The sequence below is a fragment of the Ursus maritimus genome, unplaced genomic scaffold, assembly GCF_017311325.1.
Source record: "Ursus maritimus isolate PB19 unplaced genomic scaffold, ASM1731132v1 scaffold_31, whole genome shotgun sequence".
NCBI classification, from domain to species: domain Eukaryota; kingdom Metazoa; phylum Chordata; class Mammalia; order Carnivora; family Ursidae; genus Ursus; species Ursus maritimus.
In genome coordinates, this window is record NW_024425675.1 from 28,436,953 (window position 1) to 28,464,041 (window position 27,089).

Here is a 27,089-nt window from a genome sequence, read left to right on the forward strand (position 1 = left end):
ATCCACTAGAAAGAGGACTCTTCTTAGATACTGCTATTTTAGGCCATTTTTACTTTCTATAATTGAGCTTTTCTCTGTTTTCTTTGCATTCTGAATCCGGCAGAATTACTTTGTTAAATAGAAAAATTCTGTAAATACTAATAAAAAGCCCTATTAGCTAATTGTGTAGAATTTTTCTCACCCTTAACAGAAAGAGGGAAACATCTGATAATTAATTCATGAAAATGAGCCTTTTTAATCTAACATAATACTTTATATAAGCAGCTTAAAAAAAAAAAATAAGGCCCTAAGCTTGGTGCTGAAGTGCCATCTGGTGAGATGAGTCACATGCTGTCTGGCATGAGCCTGTGTAGCCACGCGCCCTCACGCCCTTCCCGACGCAGTGGGTGGAAGGCTGGACCCTGAGTGCAGGAGGGGGAGGGCCCACATGTCCTCTCTGAGCTGGCGTTTCCACAGGTACATTTAAACAGAGAAAAACCCTCTGTGTTGAACTGAGACATCTCCCACTTTCAGCCAGGTGTTCTCTGGATGTGTGACGGCAAGGATTTTGGGGGGATTGTCAGGGACAGAGGAGCACAGATGACGCAAGGGGGCCCAGGGTCGGTGAGGGGGCCGAGTGACAGATGTAGAGACTCGTTATGCAATGGACTCAACTCTTGTATTTAAGTATTTCCATAATACCGTCTTTTTTCCGAGAGCACAGGCCCATAGCTTGTCTTGTAAAAATCCCATCACACTGTGCTCCAAGGATCCTGAGGACTGAGGGTTCTCCACGGAGGGTGGTCACTGCTCCCATGGGGTTTGTCTCCATCACTGGGACCGGCTGAACCGTCTGAATTGCTCAGGGAGCTCAGCTTCTGTTCCAGGCGGAAATCCACCCAGATCAAACCCCGTCCCTCCCCTCCCTGGCTGCCCTGTGCAGAGGTGGGCCGGTTCAGACCTGGGGGTCTGTTGGGGCAGCAGGAGGAGGAAGGGGGAAGCCATGCTCAGTAATCTATGTTGAAAGGATAGTCCTTGTGGTTCTCAGCTCTGAAAAACAGGAAAACAAATAAAAATAGAAATGTATATTCTTTTGGAAAGAAACATTCTAAAAGCTACAGTCACGTCCTTCCAAGCTCCTGGATGTATTAAGTTAGTGTCTGGGTTCGCTCAGTGGCCCAGCCTCAAACAGGAAGGACTTATGAGAAGGCTTAATTCACCTAAAACGTATATAATCAGCACCTATTCGGAAACCAATCCTCTATTGCGAAAGGAAGTAAAGGAGACGTATTTACATGGGTAACCTGCACATTCGGAAGTTTCTGTCCAGGGCGAGGATGTCATTCATATCCTGTTCCGACAATTCAAAGTCAAACACCTGCAGCCAAAACACGTGCACAGCAAATTCAGATCAGGGAGCACTTCGCTGAGCGCACATTACCCGCAGGCGCCATGCCAGGCCTGTGGGGGACACAACGCCGTGGGTGAAACACCGCGTGTGACGCCTGCAACTTCCCCAGAGCATCTGCCTTTGCACACGCAGTGGCCTGTGAGCTGCCGTCGCCGGACACAGGTTGCTGGGCTGGGGGGAGCCCCCAGAAATACGGGCTGAGTACTGCATTCAGCCCATGGGAATAAGGGACATCCCGGACTGGTTAGGAAGTGCAGCAAAGAATTCTTTTCCCACTGCTCGAAAAACCCAAAAACTGAAAAACCAAAGCCCAAAACCTTTGTGCCCCACACCGTACCAGCTAGGAGGACGCTTGGGCCCCGGGACCATTCAGTCTAGCAGTGTCTGTAACACAGTGCGGTTCCTGCGTCTGTTCCTTCTAACGCAGAATTCCAAGCTGCCACCCCGCCCACCCTTTTGCTCTTAACACACTTGCGGAGTAGGACTCCCTCCTAAAATAAGAGCTTTTGTCCCAGGGGAACGACCCCTAGTTGCCGCTGAGGAGCTGGGAGAGAAGGTGCAGTGGCCAGGGGCCCGGCCTCTCCCCACAGGATCTCCTCCACCCCAGTCCAGCAGAAACCAGGGACTCGGTGTCCACGGCAGTTCCGACCGCGGGGCCGGCTGCGGCCCAGGGGGGCAGCTGGGCTCAGTTCTGGAGGGCTCAGGGCAGCCCGGGGGCAGCGGTCCACAGCGCTGGGGAGCAGGTGCGTGGCTGGGCTGACGCCCTGGCTGTTCATCCCCTCTCTGTTCCCCGTTTCAGCCGGTTTGCCAGCTCCTAGGCTGGGTACGGTCGCCCCCTCGGGTTCCTCGTGCTGTGGCCACGGCTTCATCCCGCCCCTCTGCTGCGTCAAAGCCACAGGACCCCCGGCTCACTAACATACGATCCCAAACCCTTGGAGTAAAAGAAGAAAAGCACTTTCCTGGATATTCTCAAGAATCCGCTTTGGGGTGACGGATTTGGGGATCACTATCACACTCCTCTGGATCTGAAATCGGAGCAAAATCTACAGAAGAAATAGTCTAATATCAGACAGAGGGAAATCCTGTGGAGTCAGCCGTTTCCGCACAGATTACATTATACTGTGCAGTGAAGTCCGAAGGTCAGGGGCCGCAGAGCTTTTATTACAAGCTCTCCTCTTCCAAAGTCCTTCAGGAACCAAACCAGCGTATTCGGGACGTTCTTCCAACGCGTGTGCAATGACCACCACTGGCCCATGGGGAGTTCCGTGAGTTAAAGGATTCGCTGAAGCGCCCAACCCCTACACGTTGGACATCAGAGCAGGGAAGACAGTGGTAAAGCCCTTTCCTGTCCCATTCGGCTGGTGGGCCGACGGACAGGGCCCCAGAGCTCCACATCGGAGTCCCAAGCAGGGGGGCTCGCAGCCTGAGTGGGTGGGAGCACGGCCCTGGGCGCTAGTGAGCCAATGGAGCTCCGGGCAGGGGTCCGCCCGGCCAGCCTGCGGGAACCCTTCCTCCGCCCACTCCCGGGCTCCCAGGGGATGCGGGCGCGGCCCCCCAGCCCCGGCAGCCCCCTCCTACCTGGGCAGGAGACTTGCTGTACTTCCGGGCCACCCTCTGAATCACCGGGTCATCCAGCAGGTCTACCCCCTCACTAGAGAGAGCAGGACCGGGCAGGGGGTTAGGGCGCCACACATGGGTGCTTCTCGCTTCAAACAACACAGCACTTGTCCAGAATGCAAAACCTAGATTTGCTTTGTCTGATCGCAATACTTGCTCACTGCAGGGAAGCTGAGTGGTACAGAAGAGCTCTATCACCCAAATCCCACTGTCTAGCGACAACCACTGCTAACACTCCCTAGAGACAGCCGCACACGCTGCTTTCATGCACATTTGCTGTTTTCTCTAGAACAAGGTGGTACCGTTGGAGGGTCTCAGGCAGCGTGTGTCCCTCTGACACTTACTGCAAGGCCTGGGGTCGTGCCTACGGCACTGTTCCTAAGTAATTGTTGTCAATGGTGGTAATTTCAGCAAAGTTCAACTCAAATACCAGACCACCCGGAGACCGGGAATGTGTGGAATCTCTGGGGTAGAGAATGGCGCCCTCCCTCAGCGTGGGGCCTCGGGAGAGACCTTCCTGCAGGGCACATTCTTTAGGCAGCTCCTAGGTTCCCAGCACTGCTCTAGAAACAGTGCCCAGAGTGTCCTGAAGGAACTGAACGGCTGATTCCATTTGCCGTGGGCCCAGCACTCAGCTGGTTCCCCTCCCCTGGGCGGCTCCCACCACCCACTGTGGCCCCAAGACCCGGAGCTCAGCTGCACAACATGACCCAGCCTTCCAGCAACTGCCTCGCTGCTACCAAGATCAAAGACCTGTGCCTGCTTCCCATGGGACACACACAGGTAATCAGGTCAAATATTTCTAGTCCTCCCGGGGCCCCTGGTCTGTCCCAGGCACTGAGGCAGGGGCTGGCAGAGAGTCACAAATCACATGCTGTCCCTGCACTCAAGCCGCTCTGACAAGTGGGGAAAGGAACTCATGACAAGACAGTGTGACGAGGGCTAGGGACAAAACCTGAATATGGAGAGTCCAGAGGGCTTCCTGGAGGAGGTGACGCAGAATTAAACCATATATTAGAAGTTAGAGTTTGCCAGATTTAAAAAAAAAAAAAGAAGGATAACAGATCTCTAGGTAAAGAGAACAGTCTGTGCGGAGGCACAGAGACTGGAAAGAATGCGCTCTATTCCGGGAGACCCGCTTAGTTTCAAGTGGTTGGTGCGCACACTTTCTGCAGGAACAAATGAGGCCAGAAATAGGCAGAGGCCAGACCAGTTGGGACTCCTAGGCCAAGCCAAGAACTGAAGAGTTTTTAAGCAGGAAAGTGACTGGATCAAATTGAGACGCTCCCTTTGGCTATCGTGAATGGGGCAGATCTGGCCGGAGTGAAGAGGCTGCAGAATTACTCATGAGAACCACTTAACTAAGGCAGGGATGGCAAGAACAGAGATCAGGAGACAGATCCCAGGTTCTGCGGCAGAATGATCAGTGGATGTCGCTGATGGATTGGAAAGGCCGGATTTCCAGGTGTCTGGTCCGGGGCGTGCGAGTGAGGGCTCCATAGCTTAGTTAATGGAGGGAGCACAGCTCAGAGTTCAGGGTCTGGGGAAAGAGGACGGGTAGATTCTCTGTTCTGTGGGGACGGGGATGTCTGTGAACCAGCCCGACAGGGCGGTCTAGCAGAGGACCCTGCGCTAGTCCAGCGCTCTGGAAGAGGCTGCTCCCGGCTGCTTCCGTCCCTCAAAGTGACTCTTCTCTGGCTCCCAGCACCAGCTCCCTCCCGCAGCCCACAGGGTGCGGGGCGCTGTGAGCTCCCCCTGCAGGTGCCTGTGGTCCCTGCACCTCCTGCCCACACTGTCCTTCCTGAGATCCCCTATTAAACTACCCAAATTCACGCAGAGGGTGCGTCCCTTTCCTGCCAGAGCCACGACTCGCTCCCACCGACGCAGCCCTACCTGGAACCACCGAGGGGCCGGTATGCGGTCACGGACACATCTCTGGACTGGCAAAAACGGATCAGATCCTTCTGGGTAAGATACGGGTGGCACTCAATCTACAAAGAGAATCCCAGCTTACCAAAAATTCAGAGCAACAGTATGCTGGGAAACAGGGCACACATTAGTGTCTCGGCTCTGTCACTGAGGAGCTGCGTGACCCGTCCCCAGGCTCAAGCGTCGCGCCTGTGAAGCAACAGGCCCCTGAGAATGGGCAGGAGGGACACCTGTGTTCCCTGGACGCTCAAACAGTGCCTGCTTGGCGAGGACCCTGCTCTGGTCCTTGACTTTCCGCTCCAGCCCGGGTCACTGACATCCTCGACATTGCACTTAGGGGCCATAGTCTGTCTCCCCCCATTTGATGTAGGGTCCACGAAGGCACGGATTCGGCCTGACTTTGTTGCGTTCCCAGACATCTAGAATATGCTAGGCATATAGCACACGCCCCGTCAACACTTGTGAGGTGCGCGGACAAGGCTGGGGAGTCACGTGGCAAACACATGCTCCGGGGGACGTTAATGGACATTTGAAGAAACCGGAGAGCAGGATTCCTGTCTGCACGTACGATTCCAGGGCATCGGCGGGCTGAAAACAAACACTTGCTTGGGGCGAACTGGGAGCTCCAACAGGCCCCGTGGGCTCCAGGACCGCGCTCAGGAGCACGGCAAACACAGCTGCGGGGCTCTGAAAGCCCTTCCGAGGGCACGTTCCCGGGGGCTCAGAACCCTAACTGGGAAACACACCCCCAGCCCCTCCGCTCCCCACAGACGCGGCAACAACCCTCCCCCGGGTTTGAAGAGCCGCCTCCAACTCCGATGGGACAGGAGCTGTGACGCACGCGAACAGATTCTAGGCACGCGACGCTGTCAAGCAGGGAAACTAAGCCGTGCCTCACGTGGGGACGGCGGCTGGAAGAGCTTCCAGAAGGCAGAGGCTGTTCTGTTCCTGCCCTGGGTGGTGACCTGCAGAGACTCACCAAGTGACCCTGTTTCCCGTATCCACGTGAAACTTCGGCTGGGAAGTTTTTTTAATAAAAAATGGAACGTGATGCTCTGTTCTTAATGTCCCCAAACCGGAAAATACCCACGCGCCCATCAGCGCTAGAATGGGTAAGCTCCCTGCGCTCTACTGGTGTAAAGGAGGCCCACGCGGGGAACAGCACGAGGGACAATCATACGTGAACGTGGAAGCATCTAACAGGTACAAGGTTGAAAGAAGCCAGACACAAAAGAGCACATAAGGTGCCATGTTATCTGCATAAAGTTCCAAAGCTACTCTGCCGTTAGTCATGGGCACACTGGCTGCCCTGTGGTCCTAGAAGAGAGCGTGGAGGGGCTCCCAGGTGCCGGTCGCGCTGTTTCTAGACCTGGATGCAGGGCGCGGCTGGGCTCCGTTCAGGAGAATCTAGCAGGCGCTACTGTCACGTGTGCTCTCTGTAAATGGATATGACACTTGAGCGAACGTCTAGGTAAAATAAAGTGCTAGAAAAATGCCCTTTCCTCATGAGCCAGCTCCCTGCATGGAAGTCCTGGGAGCGTCTGTGAACGTGGGGGTCTTTCAGCTGCCCACCCTGTGAGGCTGGAGAGAGAGGAGGGGGTCCCGGCGCTTCCCCAGGAAGCCCGCACGGCTGTGAGCACCACTGTTAGCAAGGTGGGAGGGCACCCCGGGACCCTTCACCCCTTCTGCGCAGAGAAAACCCGGTTCAGCCCCTGCCCTGGCTTCTGAGGGCAGCACCTGTCCACACAAACCTCTGGGGCGGCTCTCCTGCCTCGGCGACAGCTCCCTGCCTAACTGCTCCCTGAGTCGCCCAATTGCAGTCACAGGAGAAAAATGCCCACTGTGTGCCCCACCCCTTCTTCAGTTTCCCGTCCAGCCACATGCGAGTGACAGCTGAAAAGCCAACTCCCTCTGTTAAAGTCTCACCTGATTAGTCATTGGCTTGAATCGCAAGTTGGGTTTATTCAAAAGTCTCTCCAGCTGCTTGTGGTTGAAGTTTGACACCCCGATGGCTTTCACCAGCCCCGCGACCACCAGGTCCTCCATGGCCTAAAGAGAACAGAGCCGTTCCGCTCCACTGGTAATGCACGCCCCTGACTCGTCTTCACGCTGCACAGGCCGCATCCACGATTCCTAAATGGCTCGCCCGGCACCCCACAGGCATTCTGCCCCCCAGGCCTACTCCACTTGCACCTCTCCCTCGCTGGGGGACTGTGGGCACGTTTATCTGACCGCACTAAGCTTCGGTGTCCTCCCTTGCCAAGTGGGGACAAGCTCGTCCGTGCCACAGGATTGTTTTAAAGATTCCATCAAATCACGCACGCAGCATTAAGCTCCGGGCTGGAACGCGGTAAACGCTCAGCGTGGAGCTGTTACTATCTTCTTACCCCAAAGACCTGTAGACACGGTGTTGGGCAAGGACGTCCACTGCTGTCCCCTCACCTCTCTCTCCACCTAGATCATATGCTTCCCAAGCACAGGGAGGTTCTCCTGCTGGCCCTCAGCTTCAGCGGGAGCGTGACCCGGTGCAGTGCACGTCGTCAGCGTGAGTCCGGGGTGGCCCCGGGTGGGTGACCAGTCAGTGCACGACAGCTACGGCCCGCCTGCAGCATTATCCAGAACCCCGCTGCGTGCACAGATGGCCCAGAGTTTAACGCACAGTTTTCCAGAGAGGCAGTGCCGTGGGACAGAAAGGGCGGGGGCCCCTGGTCCCTGGCTCTCTCAGCCCAGACCCCTTGGCTAATCTGTTTCGCTGATTCCCATTTAAGAGAAATGGCGTTATACGCAAGTAATGAATCATGGAAGATTACATCAAAAACTAGGGATGTCCTGTATGGTGACTAACATAACATAATAAAACATTATTATTAAAATAAATAAATAAATAAATAAATAAATAAATAAAAATAATAAGAGGAATGGGGTGAGGGGTGGCCTGGCTGGTGCTCCTCCCCGGCTGTGCGATTCCCTTGTTCTGCCTGGTACTCCAAGGCCGGCTCCCATGCATCTCCCTGAATTCACTGTGACTTCACCTGCTTCTCAGGCCTCACCCCTGCCCTCCTCTACCCTACATCGGTGTGCAATATTACACACGCCACATCATCCCGGGGCGGCGGGAACCCCCGACTCGCTTCCACACTGGCACCCCTCCCCCGACTCCCATGCTCGCTGCTTTGCTCCAGGCCTCTTCCTCCCCTCGTGTCTGGACTCCAGCAGCAGGCTGCAAGCCTGCACCCCATCCTCCAGCTGCTTCCAGCGCCCCCCAAACCTCGCCGTGCTGCCGGGCATCGCTCCGACGAGCGGTTACAGACGGGCCATCAGCAGCTACGGAATAGCAGTGGTGGGTAGCACCCCGTAATGGAAAAATGGATTTAAAAATTTTCTTTTTATCCTCTTCTGTATTTCTGTAATGACTGCGTGATGTTTTCTAATCAAAACACAAGTCGACGCGGAGACCGACAGCAGGTCTGCCTCAGTGAGCCCTCGAGCAGACGTCGCGGAGAGGAGCCGCCTGGGACAGACGCAGACGGCCGCTCAGGTGCCTGAGCTTCCGAGTCAGGTGCGCGCTCCCGTTCACACCGCACACCTGTGTCCCTGCCCACTGGCACCCTCCCCGGAGGCCCGCCGGCCCACGGCTCACCTCCCACGTGTCCAGGAAGTCCGTGTCACTGGGTATCACCATGCCGCTGCGGTCCAAGGGCATGTCCTCGTCCCCGGGCTGTGAGGCAGAGGAGGGAGCTGACAGGGGCCGCGGGGGCCTCGAGCCCAGGCCTTTGCTGAGCTGCGGCCCACGTGGCCCTGTGGCTGGCCCACGCTCCCTGCACCACCCGACGGGCGTGACCAGAAAGCAAGGTGCCACGAGCACCTTTCGTACCTTGAACCCCATGGGCCAGTGTATGAGGTAAAGGTCCAAGTAATCCAGCTTCAAGGCCTTCAGACTCCTGGTGCACGCTGCTTTCACCAAGGACTTCTTATGGCTGGTGCACCAGAGCTGCCGGGGGGTAACATGACCTCTGCCCCTTGGCCCCACAAACCCAGTGTCAGGAAGACACACAACATCCAAGAGCAGATGGCAACGACACTATTGTCAGATGGTCCCAGGATTCACTCGGGGAGGGATCTCCAAAACTGGCCTCTGCTGCCTGAGTCCTACTCAAGGGAAGTTGGCGGCCCCGTGTACTCTGGGATGGGGGTGGGGGGCATCTGGTTATCTGAATCCACCGGGACCGAAAGCAAACCAAAGCCAAACTAAACCCAAGCCAGAGCCCGTAAGCAGAAAGGGGAGGAGGAAAACTCAGAGGAAATTCTCCATTGTGTGTCCCACCTCCGTCAGCTCCGCGTTGAAGGTCCTGGGGACGAAGGGCTCATACTCGAGCAGTTAGTTAAGTTAGGTGGGCGAGCGAACATCCACCGGCCTGGACTGACTTGGGTAGTTCCCTCCCCGCCCTCTCTTAAGTCGGAAACCCACGACTGGTTCTGCCTCTCGTTACTTCGGTCACACTGTTTGGTATTTAACTGTGACGGGAGCCAATCCGAAGGCTCGGACGCAGCAAGAGAAAACACAGAAACAAGTACAAGAAAGAGGCATGAAAGATGTAGCAACACACGGTAAACACAGTGGATAGACCAGAACGAAGAAAAACAAAAAAATTAAAAATAGATTGTTAGCAACAGGACTCTCTAGATGGTGAGTATATAAAGTGATTTTTTTAAAAATTATATTTCCATGACTTTTCCAAACGTCAAGAGTGATGAGCACACGTGCCCCGCTGGCTTTGATGCACTCAGGAGCAAATGTCCCCTGATTCCGGGGCTGGCCTCAGCAATCCCGGCACCCACCTCCCTTCCTGGAGTAGCAGGAGAGACTTCTGCTCCCCAGCCAGGTGCATACCTAGGCCTCTCCCTTACCCGCCCTCTGCTCCAGCGTTAGAAGCACCGAAGAATTACAGACGTCATCGGAGGGTAAAACAGAAGAGCAAATCTACTACAGAAACAGCAGGAAATCTTGCAATTAGGGGCATCGGACCTGGCAACTACTCAGATGACCAAATCCAGAGTCTTGCTTTATACGCAATGACCCTGTGACCCTGCGCCATCCAGTGACTGACCCAGTCTCTCTGAGCTCGTGAGAGACAGCTGGAAGGAGGGCCTGTGGCTCCTGGCCTCACAGTCTTAACGTTCCGCTTCAAAGTCCAAAGCAAAGGAGTTCTTGAACTCTGCTGTCTGGGTCTGCCCCTAAGCGGCCCGCACGGTGGTTTCCCTCTTCCCTCCTCCACCGTCCCCCACTGTCCAAGTCCGGGCCGCCCTCCTCTCCCACCCACACGGCCCTCAACGTCTCCTGTCTTCTGCCTCCTGCCCACATGCATGCTCCTTTCAGGGGCTGCAATTGTCTAGATAGGACACAAGTCTCGCTGCTGTAGAAGATAAGCTCCCTACTTAGAGACCTTCAACTGTGCTCCTTGGTCTATGGGAAAAAGAGTAAGGCCCTTAAAAGGCACTCAGGCCTCTGTGTCTGGTCTGTCCCCTGCTCCCGCCTCGTTTCTTAGGACTCCGCTGCTTGCTATTTTCTGATCCGAGAACACCAAGCTTCTTCTAGGTCCCTGTCCCCAAGGTGCTGTCCCACGTCTCCTGCCTCTGTGCAAGCTGTCCCCTCTGCCTGTCACCCTGTCCCGGACGCCTTCACCTGCCGCATTCCCAGCACGTGCACAAAGCCGCCCAAGTGTAGTCAGGTCTGGTTCCAGGACGAACTGAGCTGTCAGCTCCTGGGAGGCTAGAAAACCCTCCCGAGGCCGGGTCAGCAGTCTTGCTAACTAGGCCCCGCGTGCTCGACGCCCTGCTCGCCCCGTGTGTGGAGACCTACCTTACTGACGATGAACAGGTCCTCGCGTCTCACCACGCCCTCCTTGATCTTGCACTGGATCCCGTCCCCGATCTCACTCTCATTGTGGTACAAGTAAGCGCAGTCGAAGTGCCGGTATCCGGCGTCGATGGCCAATTTCACCGCCTCCGTCACTTGTCCTGGAGCCGCCTGCAGAAAGAGCACCGCAGAAGAAATCCACCCACATCCAGGGGACCCCAACTCCTCCCTAAAGTGTAGATTCAAACGGTGCCAAAGTGAGGAGGTCACGGAATGGCGCAAGTGTCAGTCAGCACTGAAATTAGGGAACGTCAGAGTCAGAAAGGATTTAGACACAATCTAAGTTCCAACTCCTTTACTTATTTGGGGAAAACTCTACAGGTATCTTTAGTGCCTGCAAATAACAGAGCCAGACGCTAGGCTTCCTGAACGAACAGAGGATAAAGAAATGGAGGAGGAATCGTAACAGTAACTGAGATACAAGAAGGTGTGGACGCACCCTCTACCCGACGAGACCAGAAGTCCGAGGGTAAAGGTAACAGGTGTACACTCACCCGAAGATAAGCCACCACCCGTGAGCATCTCCCCAAACCCACAGGCACAGTATGGATTCCATCACAATTGTGCAAGTTCGGAAAACACCCCCTGTGAACGGGGCTGCTCAAGCAAAGGGACTGGAACAGGGAAGAAGCCCGGGAGGGCTCACGACACATTGCGCTGAGCCTTCCCAAAGGGATTCATGCTTCACAAGGCACCTGCTCGCTTGACCTTTGCAGAACCCCATGCACTGTGTGTAATGGTCTTCGCGTGACGAGCTGCACACTCAGAGGCGCTGAAAGCTAAAGAAGCATCCATCTCGAGACAGGAAACGAACCGCCAAGAAATTAGAAGGAAAGAGAAAATTTGAAAACAAGAATGAACATCCAGTCCAGACATAGAGAAGCTCAACAAAGCCAGAGGCTAGTTCTTTGAAAAACCTTAGTAAGGTGGACAAACTTCTGATGAGACTGATGGGACCAATTTTTTTTTTAAATGACCTGAATGAAAAACCGTCATGCAGATTAAACAGAGACCCAAAATCTTAGAAAATATTACCAATAACTATAAGCTGACAATTTGGAAAGATGAAAAGAATGGGGAAAATCCCTAGAAAAACTTACTTGAGAAGTAAAAGCTGACTTGTCCTACAATTATTTTTTAAATGGAGCAATTAAACACACACACAGTTCTACAAAATTTTGAAGGACGAAATCATCCCAATTTAACACAAAATCTCCCAGAGAAGGGAAAAACAAAGAATACTCCCAATTCATCCTACTAAGCCAGCATATCCCTGGAATTAAAAGCAGACACATTCATCTCACTCATGAATTACAGTTGCAAAAACCCTAAGTAAAATAACAGCAAATTGGATGCAAGAATATATTATGGAAAAAGAACATACTACGCCCACATTGAGTTTATCTGAGAAAACCAAGGATGGTTTGATATTAGGAAATTTATAATAATTCACATTAATAGATTAAAAAATAAATCATGTCAATCAATGTTGTATAAGATTCAACACCCATTCCTGATTTAAAGTCTTAGTAAACGACGGCAAAAGGGAACTCTTTAACCTGGTAAGGAATACCCACATTTAAAACAGCAACGATAACAAAAAAATCAAGAACAAAAAGAGCCCTAAAAACCTAGGGGCAGACATCATCCTAAACATGTATCAGAAACATTCCCTTTAAGATGGGGAACAAAACAAGAATGTCCATGGTAATGGAGGCCCTATCCACCACAAGCCACTCAGAAAAAGCAATGTGAAACTTAAGGACTGGAAAAAAGGAAATGAAAGTGGCGTTATTTGCAGCTGGTATGATGATTTATGTAGAAAGCCCAAAGGAATCTATAGGCAAATGAAGAGAACAATCCGACACTTTAGCAAAGTGGCTGGAAATGTGTTGAATATACCAAAGAAGATTGTTCTTTTTTTTCTTTTAACTAGGCTCCACACCCAACATGGGGCTTGAATTTCTGACCCTGAGATCAAGAGTCCCCGCCCCACCGACTCAGCCAGCCAGCCGCCCTGAGAAGACTGTGTTTCTATGCATCGACAACGAATGAGCTGAAGACATAACCGCAGAGAAGTTTCATTTCCAGTAGTGTCACAGAATGTCCAGTACCCAGCATTAATTCCAACAAATGAAGGGAAAGCTGTATATATAACCAGATGAAGAGACACTGAGAGATGCAATCTATCTAGGACAATTTATTAGAGAAATACACTAGGGTTGGAGAAAGCCAGATTTAATGCCATAGTTGTGAGTTCTCTCCAGACTGATCTATGGATTTAATGTGATTCCACAGACCCAGAATGAGCTATATTCCCGCCCCCCCCCCCCGAACCTGGGCTGTCCATGTGTTTTACTGCGGCCAAGAGAATGCAGCGGAGATGCCAGTTCCAAGCCTAGGCTTCAGGATGCCTTGTGCATTTCCCTGCTCCCCTGTGCCTCAGCCATCACCATGAGAATATCCCACATCAGCCTGCTTGAGGCTGAGAGTTAGGTGGAACCAAGTGGAGCAGCCCCAAACGTCCCAAATGAGACAAGCCAAACCCCAGACATGGGAGTGAGCTGTGCCAAGATCCACACAGCACAGAGCTGCCCAGCGGCCCACCTGCATGCAGCGGTAATAAACTACAAATCACTGAGTTTTTGTGCTTGGTTGTCGATGCAGCGCTTCTGGGCAACAGACAGCTGATGGGAGTAGCTCTAACGTTACACTACTGAAAATTACTACATAAAAACAAGACTCTGATCAGAAGGGTGATTAAGCCTGATCCAAGTCTGTGCACCTGAAGTCCAACAGAAAGGAATGTTTTGGCCTGTGAAACAGTTTTTGCAGGTTTTCCTTGCGCTGTGTGCAGGACAGGACTCCCACACCCACCGAGCCATGTGCAGAAGGCTGCGCAGAGAAGGCCGGCAGGGAAGTCAAAGCATTTAAACCGGCTGAGCGCTGAGAGGCTCGAGGGTGAGAGCCACCATGATAAAGAGCTACATCCTTGCTCTTTAGAGTTGGAAAGTACTTAGAAGAAATCACTTAAATCACACTCGGATGACCAGGGGTCGACGAGGCTAATTCCGACTCATCCAATCGCTTCTCTTATTAAGCACGAAATCTAAGCGATCAGTGCAAGCAGGTGCGGAGGGCTCCCAGTGAGCGCTGGGTCTCACGTCCCGCACAGCGGTGACGAAATCCGAGGACAGCAGGGCTCGCACAGGGAAGTAAGTTCTGTCCCAAACCGCACTAGTCTTTGGAACGCAGGTCACCTGGCCCAGGGCGCCCGCGGGTCCTCCCGTCCCGACCCCGCCTGGGCACCGTCTGCTCCCGGCTTTCGCAGACATTTACTGGCGAATGCTCGGAAGGGGGCCCCTGGGCAGGGGCGGCGGCGCCGGGGGGTGGGGAGGGAGAGTGGCAGGTGGCCCCGCGGGTCCTCTCCGCGGCCGGGAAAGACCCCGCCCGCCCCGGGAGCGAGGGCCGCCTCACCTGCCAGGTGCCCAGGCCCAGAGCCGGGATCCGCTCCATGCTCCCAGCACCGCCGCGGCCGCAGCACTACTACCGGGGCGCACAGCTGTGCCCGCGGCTCTGAGCAGCCGCCGCGCGCGCGGTGGGCGGTGCCAGCGGGAGGCGGCCCTGATTGGCTGGCGGCGCCCCTCGGGCCAGGGGACACGCCCACATCCCGGGAGGCCTGAAAGTCGGACGTTGGGGAGTGGTTGTGCGCAAGCGCTCGACTCCGAGGTCTCAAGGCCAAGGGTCCTGTGCGCGCCCCCTCGGGTGGGTTGTAGTGCCCGGCTGGTGGGCTGGTGTTCCGAGGTTCCCAGGGTCGGCAGGGCTGGACTATCCCCAGGGCGGACGGGAGAGGACAAGTCTGGGGCCCTGCGTGCGCGGCTCTAGGCGCCTGGAACCGGGGTTAAGCCACTAGCACCCACCCCCTTGTCGAGGGGGCTCCATAATAAAGAGGGAAGGCCTTCCTCCTCAGCAACTTGATGTGCTTGGGGCAGGGGTCCCGGGGGTCCCATAGGCTCCCAGAAATGTGTCGGCCTCGGTTCCCCATCGATGACACACCTGGCTAAGTCCTGTAAATGCTTTCTACTCCCTGGGGTCCCTGGGAGTAGAGGGCGGCCTAAGGACTGAGGACCTGGGTGGTGCAGAACTTGGCAGAGCACTGGACTGCTGCTCGGGGGTCCAAGGACCGACCCGCCTTGCTGGAGCCTCAGGGGCAAGTGGGCGGAGTCATTGCCGGGGCTGGGGTGAGTAGACTTCGTGAGTGAAATGGAAACCCCAGAACAGTGGCCGGACAATCGGGGGACATGGAAGATCCGATGTCCTTCTCATCCTCCTTGGAGACCCCACGTCCTGCCCCTTTGTCCCCTGGGGCCTGGAAACGAACCTCACTGCCTTGATGACCCCAAAGGTGTGTTTAAATTTCTAGTTTCCTGCCTGGGGCTGCAGTGCTGGCGCCGACCACCAGGGAGAGGCCGTGTTCACCGGTCAAAGGAGCAACTGGAGCAGGAATGGGACACTCAGGGATCATTCTGACCCTGCACGGACCTTTCATGATGCGCTTCTCAGAAGCGGGAGGGCGCTCCAAGACCCTCTCATTGACTCATCTGGCTACTGTGCCCCTGTAGTCACCTCGGGTGAGTGCTGAAAGGACCCACATGGCCCCTGCCCACCGGGAGCTCACCGCCCACGGTGGGAGATGTACAAAGACAGAGAGAACAAATGCTATAGGGAAATGAAGCAGGGCGCTGGAGGGCCAGCCAGGAGCCCCTCGGTAGGTCTCAAAGGCCTCCAGGGTGGTATTTATGCTTGACCAGAAAGACAAGAGGAGCCAGGCCCACACAAGTCTGGGAACAGTGTGCTAGGGGAAGCTCCCAGGTGCAGAGACGCGGAGGCAGAGGAGAATTTGGCCAGAGATGCTGAGAAGGAGCCAGAGTGGCTGGAGAGAGCTGGGGAGGCGACAGGGAGGAGGGAGGGGGGAGGAGGGCAGGTCCAGAGATGACCCTGGAAGGATATCCTGGTTGTCTGTGCTGTGAGACACATTAGCCTACGTTAGTGCTCACCAGAACAAAGGTTATCTCACGGTGTCTGCGATTCGGATCCGGGCTTGGCTCAGTTGAAGCGTGCCTCACACACGGTCTCCCAGGAGGCTGGGCTGGGGTTTCAGCTGAGGCTCTGTTGGACCAGGGTCCAGGTCTGAGCTCATTCACAAGGTATTGGTGAGATTCAGTTTGGACCGAGATTTCAGTTCTTTTAAGTCAGCTGATCTGATCTGAGCCCTCTTTTGGTTCTTAGCAATGGGAACCAGAGACACACACACGGGGGGACAGAGGGAGGGAAGGAACACAGGAGAGAGCAAGCAAGACAGAAGTCACAGAACTTTGGTAAATCACCTGTCAGTCGTCTCGGAAGCCATATCCTATCAGTCGTCAGTGTCCTACAAGAGCCAGGAGCCATGAGGGAAGAGTTGGCTCTTCTATGGCCAACCACATGCTCGGGAAATGTCACCAGTGGAAAGGCAGACAGAAACCAGTAAGCATTAAAGCATTCCTCAGAAGCCAATGCCAGGGAAAGGGTTAACATCCTGTGGTCTCAAACACTCTCAAAACTCAATGTTTTAGAAGGAACAAAGTCCAAATGCATGTGGTTCAAAGGAGAAACCGCACACACGGTGTAAAGATCAGAGGTGCTCGCCTCCCAGCTGAGATGCACAAACGTAAACACTGTGGGGAGAACAGGGTCACATCCCCGGCAGGTTTTTACTTGAAGGACAACAGCTTACGGGCCCGTCAGAGTCCCATCAGTGCATACCTTTGCCTAGCAGTGCTGATCCTAGGAATTTATCCAAAAGAAATTCTTGTACAAGTTTTCAAAGATCTATTTAGAAGACTACTCCTTACAGTATCCGTAAACTATTCCCTGCAGGGCTGTAACCTGGCCCCTCCTGTTCCCTCCAGGCACAGAGCCCCTTCCTTTCAGTGAAAACAGCACATCTAGGGCCACTCAGCCAGGCACAGGGACAACCTTGGACGTGCTCCATCCAGGGGAAGCTCCCAGTTGCAACAGCAGGACCCACTTGAGGTTGTGTGAACACAGGAGGCTTTTGCAAGGTAAACAGAGGGGCTCAGGGAAGCTGCTGGAAGGGTAGAGCGTCAGGCTGGGGGCTTTAGAGAGGGAAAAAGTGCTCAAACCACATCTAAGGCTTCACCAGGAGTGACCACTGCACTAGCTCCCCACCCACGCATCCAGTACACTCAGCTTCTACATGGGCCTCTGGTCAGTGGAAAGGAAGGAGGGCGCCCTCATCTCCGCCAAAGCGGGGTCAGATGGAGTCCGCTTGGTCTGAGGCTGTTGGGTGAGGCCACGGTCAGCAATGTGTCTGGACGTGGAGTCTGCTGAGCATAGAACATCCGTCCTCAAGGGGGGACACCAAAAGCACAAGTATAAAAGAAAATATAAACTGGCTTCATAAAATTTAACGTTTTTGGATCAAAACATAGTATCAGTAAAGAGAAAGACAACCCACCAAATGGGATAAAATATTTGCAAATAATATTTCTAATAAGGGATTTATGTAGATTAAACAACTCTTACACCTCCATAATATAATAATAGAAACATTCCACTTAAAAAGTGGGGGAAGGATCCAAATATGATAAATTCCCCAAAGAAGATATACAGGGGCCCCTGGGTGGTGCAGTCAAAATGTCCGACCCTGATTTCAGCTCAGGTCTGATCTCAGGGTCATGAGGTCGAGCCCTGCATTGGGCTCCACACTCAGCTGGGAGTCTGCTTAAAATTTTCTCTTTCCCTCTCCCTCTTCCCCTCCCCCACTCTCTCTCAAATAAATAAATCCTTTAAAAAAAGGATATACAACTGGCCATACAAAGAAGACATACACATGAAAACTGCTAAAAATAATTATTCATTGGGGAAATGCAAATCAAAACCACAACGAGATACCTCTTCATGTGCAAAAGGATGTCTATTATTAAAAAGACAGATAATGAAGTTTTGGTGAGGATATAGAGAAATTGCTGATTAAAATATGAAATAGCAGTCCTTTGGAAAACAGGTAGTTCTCCAAAAAGGAAAACATAGAGTTACCACGAGTCTAGCAACTGCACTCCAAGATATGGACTCAAGAGAACCGAAAACATGAAAATCTGTGTACGTTCATGGTCATAGCACCATCACTCCTGATAACCAAAAGGTGGAACCACCCCAAAAATCCACCCACTAATGAACAGATAGACAAAATATGGCATATTCACGCAACAGAAAAGGGTTCTGCCATAAAAAGGAGTTATTTACTGATCAATACTACAAACATGGACGAACCTTGAAAACATTAAGCTGCATGGTGTGTCAGTCACAAAGGACCACATATTGTAGGACTCCAGACATAGGAATGGTCTAGAACAGGCAAACCTACAGAGACCAAAAGAGTAGTGGTTGTCTAGGGCCGGGGGTGGAGGGAATTGGGGAAAATGGGGGAACACTGCTAATGAGTACAGGGCTTCACTGTGGGTAATAAAAATGTTTGAATATTATGGTGGTGGTGACACAACTCTGATTGTACCAGAACCCACTGACTTGTGTAGACTTTGAATGGATTGAACGTATGGCATCTGGATTGTAGCTCGATAAAGTTGTTACAAGATAAAAAGAAAGCTAATTTTCAAGTTTCAGGTGTGCCTTTGTCCCAAGATGACCGGGACTAGGTCATTGCTATGTCCCAAATCCTGGCCAACCCACAGTGTAAGGGTCAAAACCTCAAACATCCCACCCTTGAGAGAAGGGGACGTGTGAGAAATGATGAAGGTCCAGGGAATCCTCCCAAATGCATTTCTCTATGCTCTTTCCCTCGTGCTGATGGGATGCAGGTGGCAGTGGGGTCCTAGAGCACCGTGAAGGCACAGGACGGAAGAAGTCTGGATTGCTGAAGGACCGGGTGGAGTCCTGCTTCCCCACCCAGCACCATTTTGCGGGCAAACCGTATGGTATCAATCCCCTGAAGTGCTGGGAGTTATTTGGTACTTTGGTGTAACCTAAACAACGCATTCCCTAAAAAATTTAATCACATAATTAACTTAAATTGGCATCTTCCTGATACAATTAAAATGACTCCAGTCAATTTGGTCTTCCCATTTTAACCCTCTATTTGGACCCTGGCCAGGCTCTCAGAAGACGTTACCCAGCTCCCTCGGTGGACTCAAATACCACTACCCTGGGGTTAGCAGAGGGAAGACAGATCACAGGAAGCTCTTCTCTTGTCTCATAGGACCAAGACAAACTTCATGTAGGAACCCAGGAATGGATGGCCTCACGTGCCCATTTTAAAGATGGCAAAACTGAGGACCCATGAAGGAAATGGTCACATGGGGATCACATGTAGCTCAGGTGTTCAGACCAAGTCCACAACCCCTCCAGCCCCACCCAGATTCGTCGTGAGCTGCTGGACAAGGTCACGTGGACAACCTGTTAATCCTGGCAGCGGCTCCCAGCTGAGTTTGGACGGCTTGTCCGGGACGCGAGCGCCCTCATTTCAGCCCTGCTTCAGTCAGTTCCACAAAAGCTGCTTTATTCCCAGGCCTCCAGAATAGTGTCTAGCACACAGTAGGCACTTCCACGCGTAGTCCATCAGTGTTATCCTCCCAACGGTCCTAGGAGGTAGCTGCTGGTGTGTTACAGATGTGAAAAACCGGAGATACAAAGCCGTCTTGAGCGAGCTGACTCACTCATTCATCCATGCATGCATGCATGCATTCAGCGCCTGTGTACTGCCCCCTTCGGTGTGCAGGCAGATACTCTCCTGACCCTCAGAGCTCACAGCTGAACAGGTGGGACAACGTCCACCCCACAGCCAGTAAGGGGGGCGGCTACAAAGCACGAGATCTTACAGAGCTCTGGTACCCGCTGAGGAGATAGAGCGAGGACCCACTCCAGAATCAGAGCTCCCTCCAGCGTCAACATCTGGACCCGCTCGAGAGCGACAGCCCCCTCTGGTTCTAGATCCAGCCCTGAAGCACACCCATCACCAGTTCCCTCCCCAGTTCTGGTACCACTGCCAGAACCCAGGGTGAGCCACAGAACCAGAGGAATTCTAGAAACTTTGCACGACTGCCTGCGACAGAGCCAGCTCCTGCGCCAGCTCTGGAACCAGGTCCGAGGCTAGTTCCGGATCCGCGGCCAGGTGTGTCTCCAGATCAGCTGTGGCGCCCCCTCCCGTGTGGAGCCCACCCGGCGTCTCCGCGCACCTGCTCCCGAGCACACTGGTGTCAGGGCTGGCGCTAGAGCTGTCCTGCCCTCCCTTGTGATGACAGCTTGGTTTCTAAATCTTCTTCTTCTTCTTCATATACTTTACAGCTTATTAGATTTAATGTTTTAAAATGTGCACACTGTGAAAATTTACCTTTTACTCATTTTAAATTGTAAAATTCAGTGGCATTAAGTAAATTCAATATGCTGTGCACCCATCTGTTGTATAGACTTCTGCATTCTGTTTCTAAACAGAAATCCTGTATACATTCATGCAGACACCCAGACTCTGCCAGGTGCCCCAGGCTTGCTTCCAGCTCTGGGGGATTCCAGAAGCTCTGCTCAGGAGCCAGAGACACTTGGCTCTTTCTGTGTATGCAGACTGGGGAACACTGGTACCACCAGGAAGGGTCCCAGTGCCCACGCCCCTCGCCCCCTGACCACCACTAATCTTCTGTTTCTATGCATTTCCTTCTCCCAGGCCTGCAGCCACCTCCTGAGCACAGCTCACCCTTCCTCTGTCCCTTCTGCCCGTCGCCCACCAGAGCTGAAGACCCCTGATAATGCCAACCTGTTCTGCACCAAGAGCCCTTTGTCCTAAAGAATCAGACTTTCACCAAGAGGGCAAAGGCCAGGCATGGAGCCCGCTCAGAGCCCTTCCCCGTGTGTACCCCTAACACCCCACTCCAGCCTCGCTAGAGCCCGCCTTACCCAGGGACCCCACCAAGCCCTTGCCCCCACAGAAACCCTGCCTGTGTTCTCCCTCTGCGCACCCCCAAGACAGACTCACAGCCAGGCTGGGCTCAGAGACCAGCTCCTCAGGCTCCCATGCACAGCACACCTGTGGGGTCCTACCATCTGGGGCCGTGTCGCAGCCCTGTGACAGGCAAGCTCTGGGAGCTTCAGTTCTGCCGCACTTGGTCACCTGAGTGACCTTGAGCGCTTAGTGCCCCTGCTCATCTAAAATGGGGTAAACTCACTGAGTGCCCAGGAAGGGCCGCCTAGGAACAGTAAGTACCCCAACACTCGCGCACCTGTCCCGTGGGGACCCCCTCCTTCCCCTCTTACGCCAGTGAGGGAGGGGCTGGATCTGTGTCCCTGGGCCCTGTCAGGAAGACAAGGAGAGGAGGTGCAGAGGAAGAGGGGGGAGGGGCTCCCTGAGCTCCTCCCTGCACGGACTCGGGTTTTCCTGACCCAGCGGTGCACGGAGCTGGCCCCAGTGGTGGCTCTGGGGACCAGCAGAGCAGGGCAGGAGGTATTCCCGGACTCTGGTCTCTGGCCTACCTGGCCGGGCTGGGGCGGCTTGGGGGTGGTAGAGGTTGTGAGGTCTCACTGCCACCGGGTCTGCAGCCGTTGGTGCATTGAATGCGCACACACGCGGCAAGGCGGGGTCTAATGCATGTGCTGTCCGTGGGCACAAAGCTGGGCCACCCCAGGGGGTGCCCTCCAGTCTGCATGTAGGCGGGAGGCCCTGGGCATCCCACAGTGCACCCCACCAAACCCATCCAGGGGCTGGAAGCCCAGGCTGCATCCACACCACCAAGGGGGAGGTCACGCGGTTCTGTGTCCTGCCCTCCTCAGACAATCGGGAAACTGAGGCCAGGAGAGGCAGGAACTGGCCCCGGGGCACATCCGGTGGTCAGAGTTCAGAGAAGCAGGGAGGGTTCTGCCACCCAGACCAGGGCTCAACCCTCCTGTGGGGTTTGCTTTGGAAACGAGAGCCCCTCTGCGCATGCCCATGGGAGCACACGTCCCACCTGTTCATCTGCATGCCTGCTACGCAGAGAACCTTACTGGAGCCTGAGAAACTTAGCAGTGTTACCTGGGGAATGGAGCGATGAGGTGGAGGACGTCATTAAAAACATTTTGGGTGTCGTGAGATTATTTTTACGATATGCCTAACTTGTTAATTTTTAAAAATAGTTCATAAATTGAAGCAATGTGGAAAGAGGTATTTTATACATTGAAGTATAATTAACATAGTGTCACATTAACTTCAGGTGTACGACATGATTCAACAATTCGATATATTACTCAGTTCTCATCACGATAGAATAGTCCCCATTTGTCACCAAACACTATTACAATATGATTAGCAATATGATTAATTATATTGCCTACGCTACTTGTCATCTCTGTGACTTCCTTATTCTAAAACTGGAAGTTTGTATTTCTTTGAGAAAGCCAATAATGTGGGGTAGCATGTATTTTTTTAATAGACAGCATTTTAGAAATAATTGCTTTATTGTTGATTATTTATAAAAAATTAGAGAAAAGTCACAAATTATAAGTCAAGTAGATGACTATTTAGAATGTGCTTCACCTGAACTTGGGAAATGTCTTGTAATTGTAGAAATGGGTTTATTTAGGAAAAATAACTGTATGTTAAAAAAATAGTTACCTATTAGTTGAGAATACTCCTAATACAGCTATTAGTTGAGAATACTCCTAATACAGCATCAATTAAGGGGGGGGAACCTGCGGGCGGACTTCAGCTTGGCTCTGCTGCCCTCTGGTGGTCACTCCTCAAAATGCAGACACAGCTGTACGCAGGTGAAAAGGTTTGAAACAGGACAACTCAGGTGTGTGAACCGCACTCCCAATTTTGCAGATTTGAGGAACCTGAGCAATTTTCTCACTCAGGTTTCTCACTTTAACTTCGCCACGTCATCACTGTGTCTCGATTACACACTCCCTTGAGATTCCGAATACAAAACAATTCCGGTATCTCTTGACTATTTGAGCAGCTTTATCTAAAGCTACATTTTCTGTAAAATTTTTCACATATATACTATAATCTTAGGCCTTATTAGTACCACACAAAGGGTGTTTTGCAAATAAAGAAACACTAGTAAATGTACTTATTCTGTGTCTTACTATTAGATAAGTCCTTTGTATATTGTATTTTTTTAATTCCTGGTAACCACGCCATATACCTTGTGAAGTATTTTTCAGATTCCATGGAAATAAAGCGACACTGGGGGAGGCTGACAGAACTTAGGGAGTAGTACAGCCTCGGCCTGAAAATCAATCTGACTTTAGATTGTGTCATAATTTTCCTCCTTCTAAAAATCCATAGTTAATTAATTTTCAATTGATTGTAAATTATTTAATAAGTTGGTAGTATGTTTCAATGTTTTAACATGCTCGTTTGTTCAAAGCAACATTTGTGTATCGTATTTTTTCCTACATTGATGTGAGTCACCCTTAAAGACCTAGACTCCTCTAAAAAGTTTAAGAACCAAGTTCCATGATTTGATTTATTTTATTTTTAAGGTTCATTTATTTATTTGAGAGGGAGACAGACAGAGAGAAAGAGGAGGAGAGAGCACAGGCAGGGAGGAGGGGCAGAGGGAGAGGGAAAAGCAGACTCCCCACTGAGCAGAGAGTCCAACGACACTAGACCCCAGGATCCTGGGATCATGACCTGAGCTGAAGGCAGACACTTAACCAACCAACACTTAACCCCCAGGCTCCATGATTTTAGAAAAGATAGATTTTAGAAAAGGTAGATTTTAGAAAGTCTTAAAATACAGGTTTTTCATTTTTAAACTTCAACTTCAATTTTTTAAGAATTGAAGGAGAAACGGGTACTTAGCATCCTTTTCATGGTAGATGCCAGCGTACAGATTGTGATTTCTGATAAAAATGATTATTAACTTCAAAAAAGATTTTTCATTACTATGGAAATTCAGAGTAAACTTTCTTACAGTCCCTTCTGTAAAATAACTTCATTAAAAAAAAATCCTTTGGGCATTCCTCTGATAGAGGTTTCAGGTCAAATCAGTTCTGATTAAGCTACTAGTCGTCCACAGACAGGTCACCTGATCGTGTTAGCCATTAATGACTTTTCCTCCCTTGAGTTTCTACATCTGGTTTATGCTGCTCACACAGCACTGACTTCACAAATAAGAACAACAGAACAACCGTAAAACCCAAGAAAAAGAATTATCCTATCGGGGTAAGCACATACATCTATACATAATAGACAAGGTTTGCTGCTCGTATATTAACTGGAAATGCGTGACTCTTCATGGGATCAAAGTAATTGGAGTGAAATCTCAGGGAGGCGTATCAGAGACTCAGCCACAAATAGGAAAGCTCAAGTCTGGCCAGTTGTACTATGCCCTGTGTGAAGAGAGTATTAAAACAATCATGTAACTGGTTTCATGTTAATTTAATAATTATAGCTACATGAAATACTTAAAACCCAATTATTCTAATTCAAGCACTTTCCACCCTATCCCCAGGAGATGGGTATTCTTGTTAACCACACTCTTGTAATGAGTAAACTGAGGCATATACGAGTTCAGTAACTTTCAGGATTTCAAACGAGTAAATGATGGAGCAAGATTCATCCTGGGTTCTGGGTCAGGACACACCAACATGCTGCTCTCCTGCCTCATTTAAGATGGTCTACCCTTGTGATGGCTAATTTTATGTGTCAACCTGACTGGTCCACAGGGTGCCCATATATTTGGTCAAATGTTGTTCTGAGTGTTTCTGTAAGGATGTTTCTCGATAAGATTAACATTTTAATTGGTGAAGCAGATTACCTTCCCTAATGTGGACAGGCCTCAAACAAGGCCTGAACAGAACAAAAAGGCTGACTCTCCCCTGAGTAAAAAGGAATTCCTCTTGCCTGATTGCCTTTGACCTAGGACATTGGTCTTCTCTTGCCTTCATACTTGGATTCAGACTGAATTATGACATTGGCTCTCCCGGGTCTCCAGATTGTTGTTGACTGTTGATGTTGGGACTTCTGGGCTTCCATAATTGTGTGAGCCAATTCCCTATAATAGATACATAGGTTGTGTTCATATAATACACATGCATTCTATATATTAGTTATACTTATACACATATATGTAATTTCATAAATTTACATATATATATATATATATATATATATAATCACCCTGATGTGCTGTAAGCTCCCAAGAATGTGGAAATATGTTATCTTTTCACTGTACATCCAGCACCTGTTACAATTTCTGCTGCAGGGTAGGCTTTCCAAAGTTATGTATGTATTCATTGGAGAGATTCACCTAGCGGTGAAAGAATACAGAAATAAAACACACAATTCTTGGGGCACCTGGGTGGCTCAGTTGGTTAAGCATCTGTCTTTGGTCATGATCGCAGGGTCCTGGGACAGAGCCCTTGCCCGGCTCGGCACTCAGCCGGGAACCTGCTTCTCTCTCTGCCTCACCCCGCTCATTCTCGCTCTTTCTCAAATAAATAAATAAAGTCTTTAAAAAATACACAGTTCCTGCCTTCAGGGGCCTCATGCTTCTTAGGATGACATACAAAATCTACATGGATAAAATCTAATTAACTGGGTGACTTCCATATTCAATCCTCCGCTAGCAATTGATAGAACACGTGGACAGAAAACATCCACCAGTGGGACAGTCAGCATGTACAGGGCACTGAACCCAAACAAAGCAGAATGCACATTCTTTTCAAGAGCACTCGGGACGTTCGCCAGGGGAAACCATATCCTGGGCAACAAACGGAGTCTGGATGTCTTGAAGAGGACAGGAAAAATCTTGCATTCCTCCTGTGCCCCCTGGTTCAGGCGGAGAGAACCCAGAAGGGAGAGGGCTGCATCCAGGGGTGACAGGCGGCAGGCAGATGTCTGCAATGACACGTCCCAGAGCCGGACGTGTCAGAGAGCGAGGCGGAGACGCAGAGTGTGAGACAGGGAGAATCGGGGTAACGATAGGGACTGGGCTCCTCGCGGCGCCTGTGCTCCGCAGAAGAGCCGCACTTGTTCCCCAAGCCAGTTCTCCGCACCTGTTCCCCGGCTTCCGGCGTGGGTAACTGCAGGGACGACCATTCGGCTTACCAATAACAAAAGTAAAAATAACAGGCGCCTTCTATTCTTCTCTTCCCGCGAGAGGAAACCCGCTTCCCGCTCCTCTTCCTCAAGTCCCGCCCCTTTTACCCCCCAAACCCCGCGGGAGGCGAATCGCGCTCCCAGGGGCGGAAGTAGATCTCACGCGGAGCCGTAAAGCGCGCTCCCTTCCGGTTAACGACAGCCGCCGCGACCGTCCCTGCCGGCCCTCCTCCGGTAAGCGCCTCCGCCGGACCCTCGGCGTTTCCACAAATCTTTCCAACTCGGGCTCTTCGCTGGGGGCGCCCCCTTCGCCTTGGATCATGTTCAAGAAATTTGATGAAAAAGAAAATGTATCCAACTGCATCCAGTTGAAAACCTCAGTTATTAAGGGTATTAAGAACCAATTGATAGAGCAGTTTCCGGGTATCGAGCCGTGGCTCAATCAAATCTTGCCCAAGAAAGATCCGGTCAAAATCGTGCGCTGCCACGAGCACATAGAGATCCTTACGGTCAACGGAGAGTTACTGTTCTTTAGACAGAGGGAGGGGCCCTTCTACCCCACCCTGAGGCTCCTTCACAAATACCCCTTCATCCTGCCGCACCAGCAGGTGGACAAGGGAGCCATCAAGTTTGTGCTCAGCGGAGCCAACATCATGTGTCCCGGCCTGACGTCCCCGGGGGCGCAGCTGTACCCCGCCGCGGTGGACACGGTCGTGGCCATCATGGCCGAGGGCAAGCAGCACGCGCTGTGCGTCGGCGTCATGAGGATGTCAGCCGAAGACATCGAGAAGGTCAACAAGGGAATCGGCATCGAGAACATCCACTACTTGAACGATGGGCTGTGGCACATGAAGACGTACAAGTGAGCGTCCGGAGGGGCGCCCCGGGACTGGAGCTGTGGACGTGGTGCTGTGTCTGTGTTTGTGTCTGTGTGACGGCATGAAGAGCATTCCTCCGCGCTGACAACAGATGCTCAAAGAAGCAAAAAACCAAGTAAAGATTTGGAAGGAGCACAGCTGTCTGTATCTGTGTCCTTGCGTGCGTGTGAGTACGGGTGTGCGTGTTGGCCGCGGGGCGCTTCGCGGAGAGGCGCCGCGGCCTCTGCCCCAGGCGGATGTCGGTTCGAGCACAGGTGCGTCATC

General features: G+C 52.0%; 2 protein-coding genes and 1 long non-coding RNA gene across 3 annotated transcripts; 2 read left to right on the forward strand and 1 right to left on the reverse strand.

Moving 5' to 3' along the window:
- Positions 1–636: 636 nt before the first annotated feature.
- AKR1E2 (aldo-keto reductase family 1 member E2) lies at positions 637–14,468 on the reverse strand. Its single transcript, XM_040645466.1, has 10 exons — positions 14,331–14,468; positions 10,797–10,964; positions 8,811–8,927; positions 8,577–8,654; positions 6,863–6,985; positions 4,901–4,998; positions 2,969–3,041; positions 2,350–2,433; positions 1,275–1,357; positions 637–1,029 (listed from the first exon to the last, which is right to left on the reverse strand). The coding sequence occupies exons 1-10, from the start codon at positions 14,367–14,369 to the stop codon at positions 987–989; spliced, it is 906 nt and encodes a 301-aa protein (XP_040501400.1). The 5' UTR covers positions 14,370–14,468; the 3' UTR covers positions 637–986.
- A 46-nt stretch (positions 14,469–14,514) lies between these two features.
- LOC121106328 lies at positions 14,515–20,326 on the forward strand. Its single transcript, XR_005838959.1, has 3 exons — positions 14,515–14,618; positions 15,277–15,484; positions 19,132–20,326. It is a non-coding gene; the product is annotated as an uncharacterized LOC121106328 (long non-coding RNA).
- A 5,790-nt stretch (positions 20,327–26,116) lies between these two features.
- LOC103676231 (malignant T-cell-amplified sequence 1-like) lies at positions 26,117–26,958 on the forward strand. The gene has a single exon (XM_008705395.2). The coding sequence runs from the start codon at positions 26,268–26,270 to the stop codon at positions 26,811–26,813; it is 546 nt and encodes a 181-aa protein (XP_008703617.1). The 5' UTR covers positions 26,117–26,267; the 3' UTR covers positions 26,814–26,958.
- The last annotated feature ends 131 nt before the right edge of the window (positions 26,959–27,089 follow it).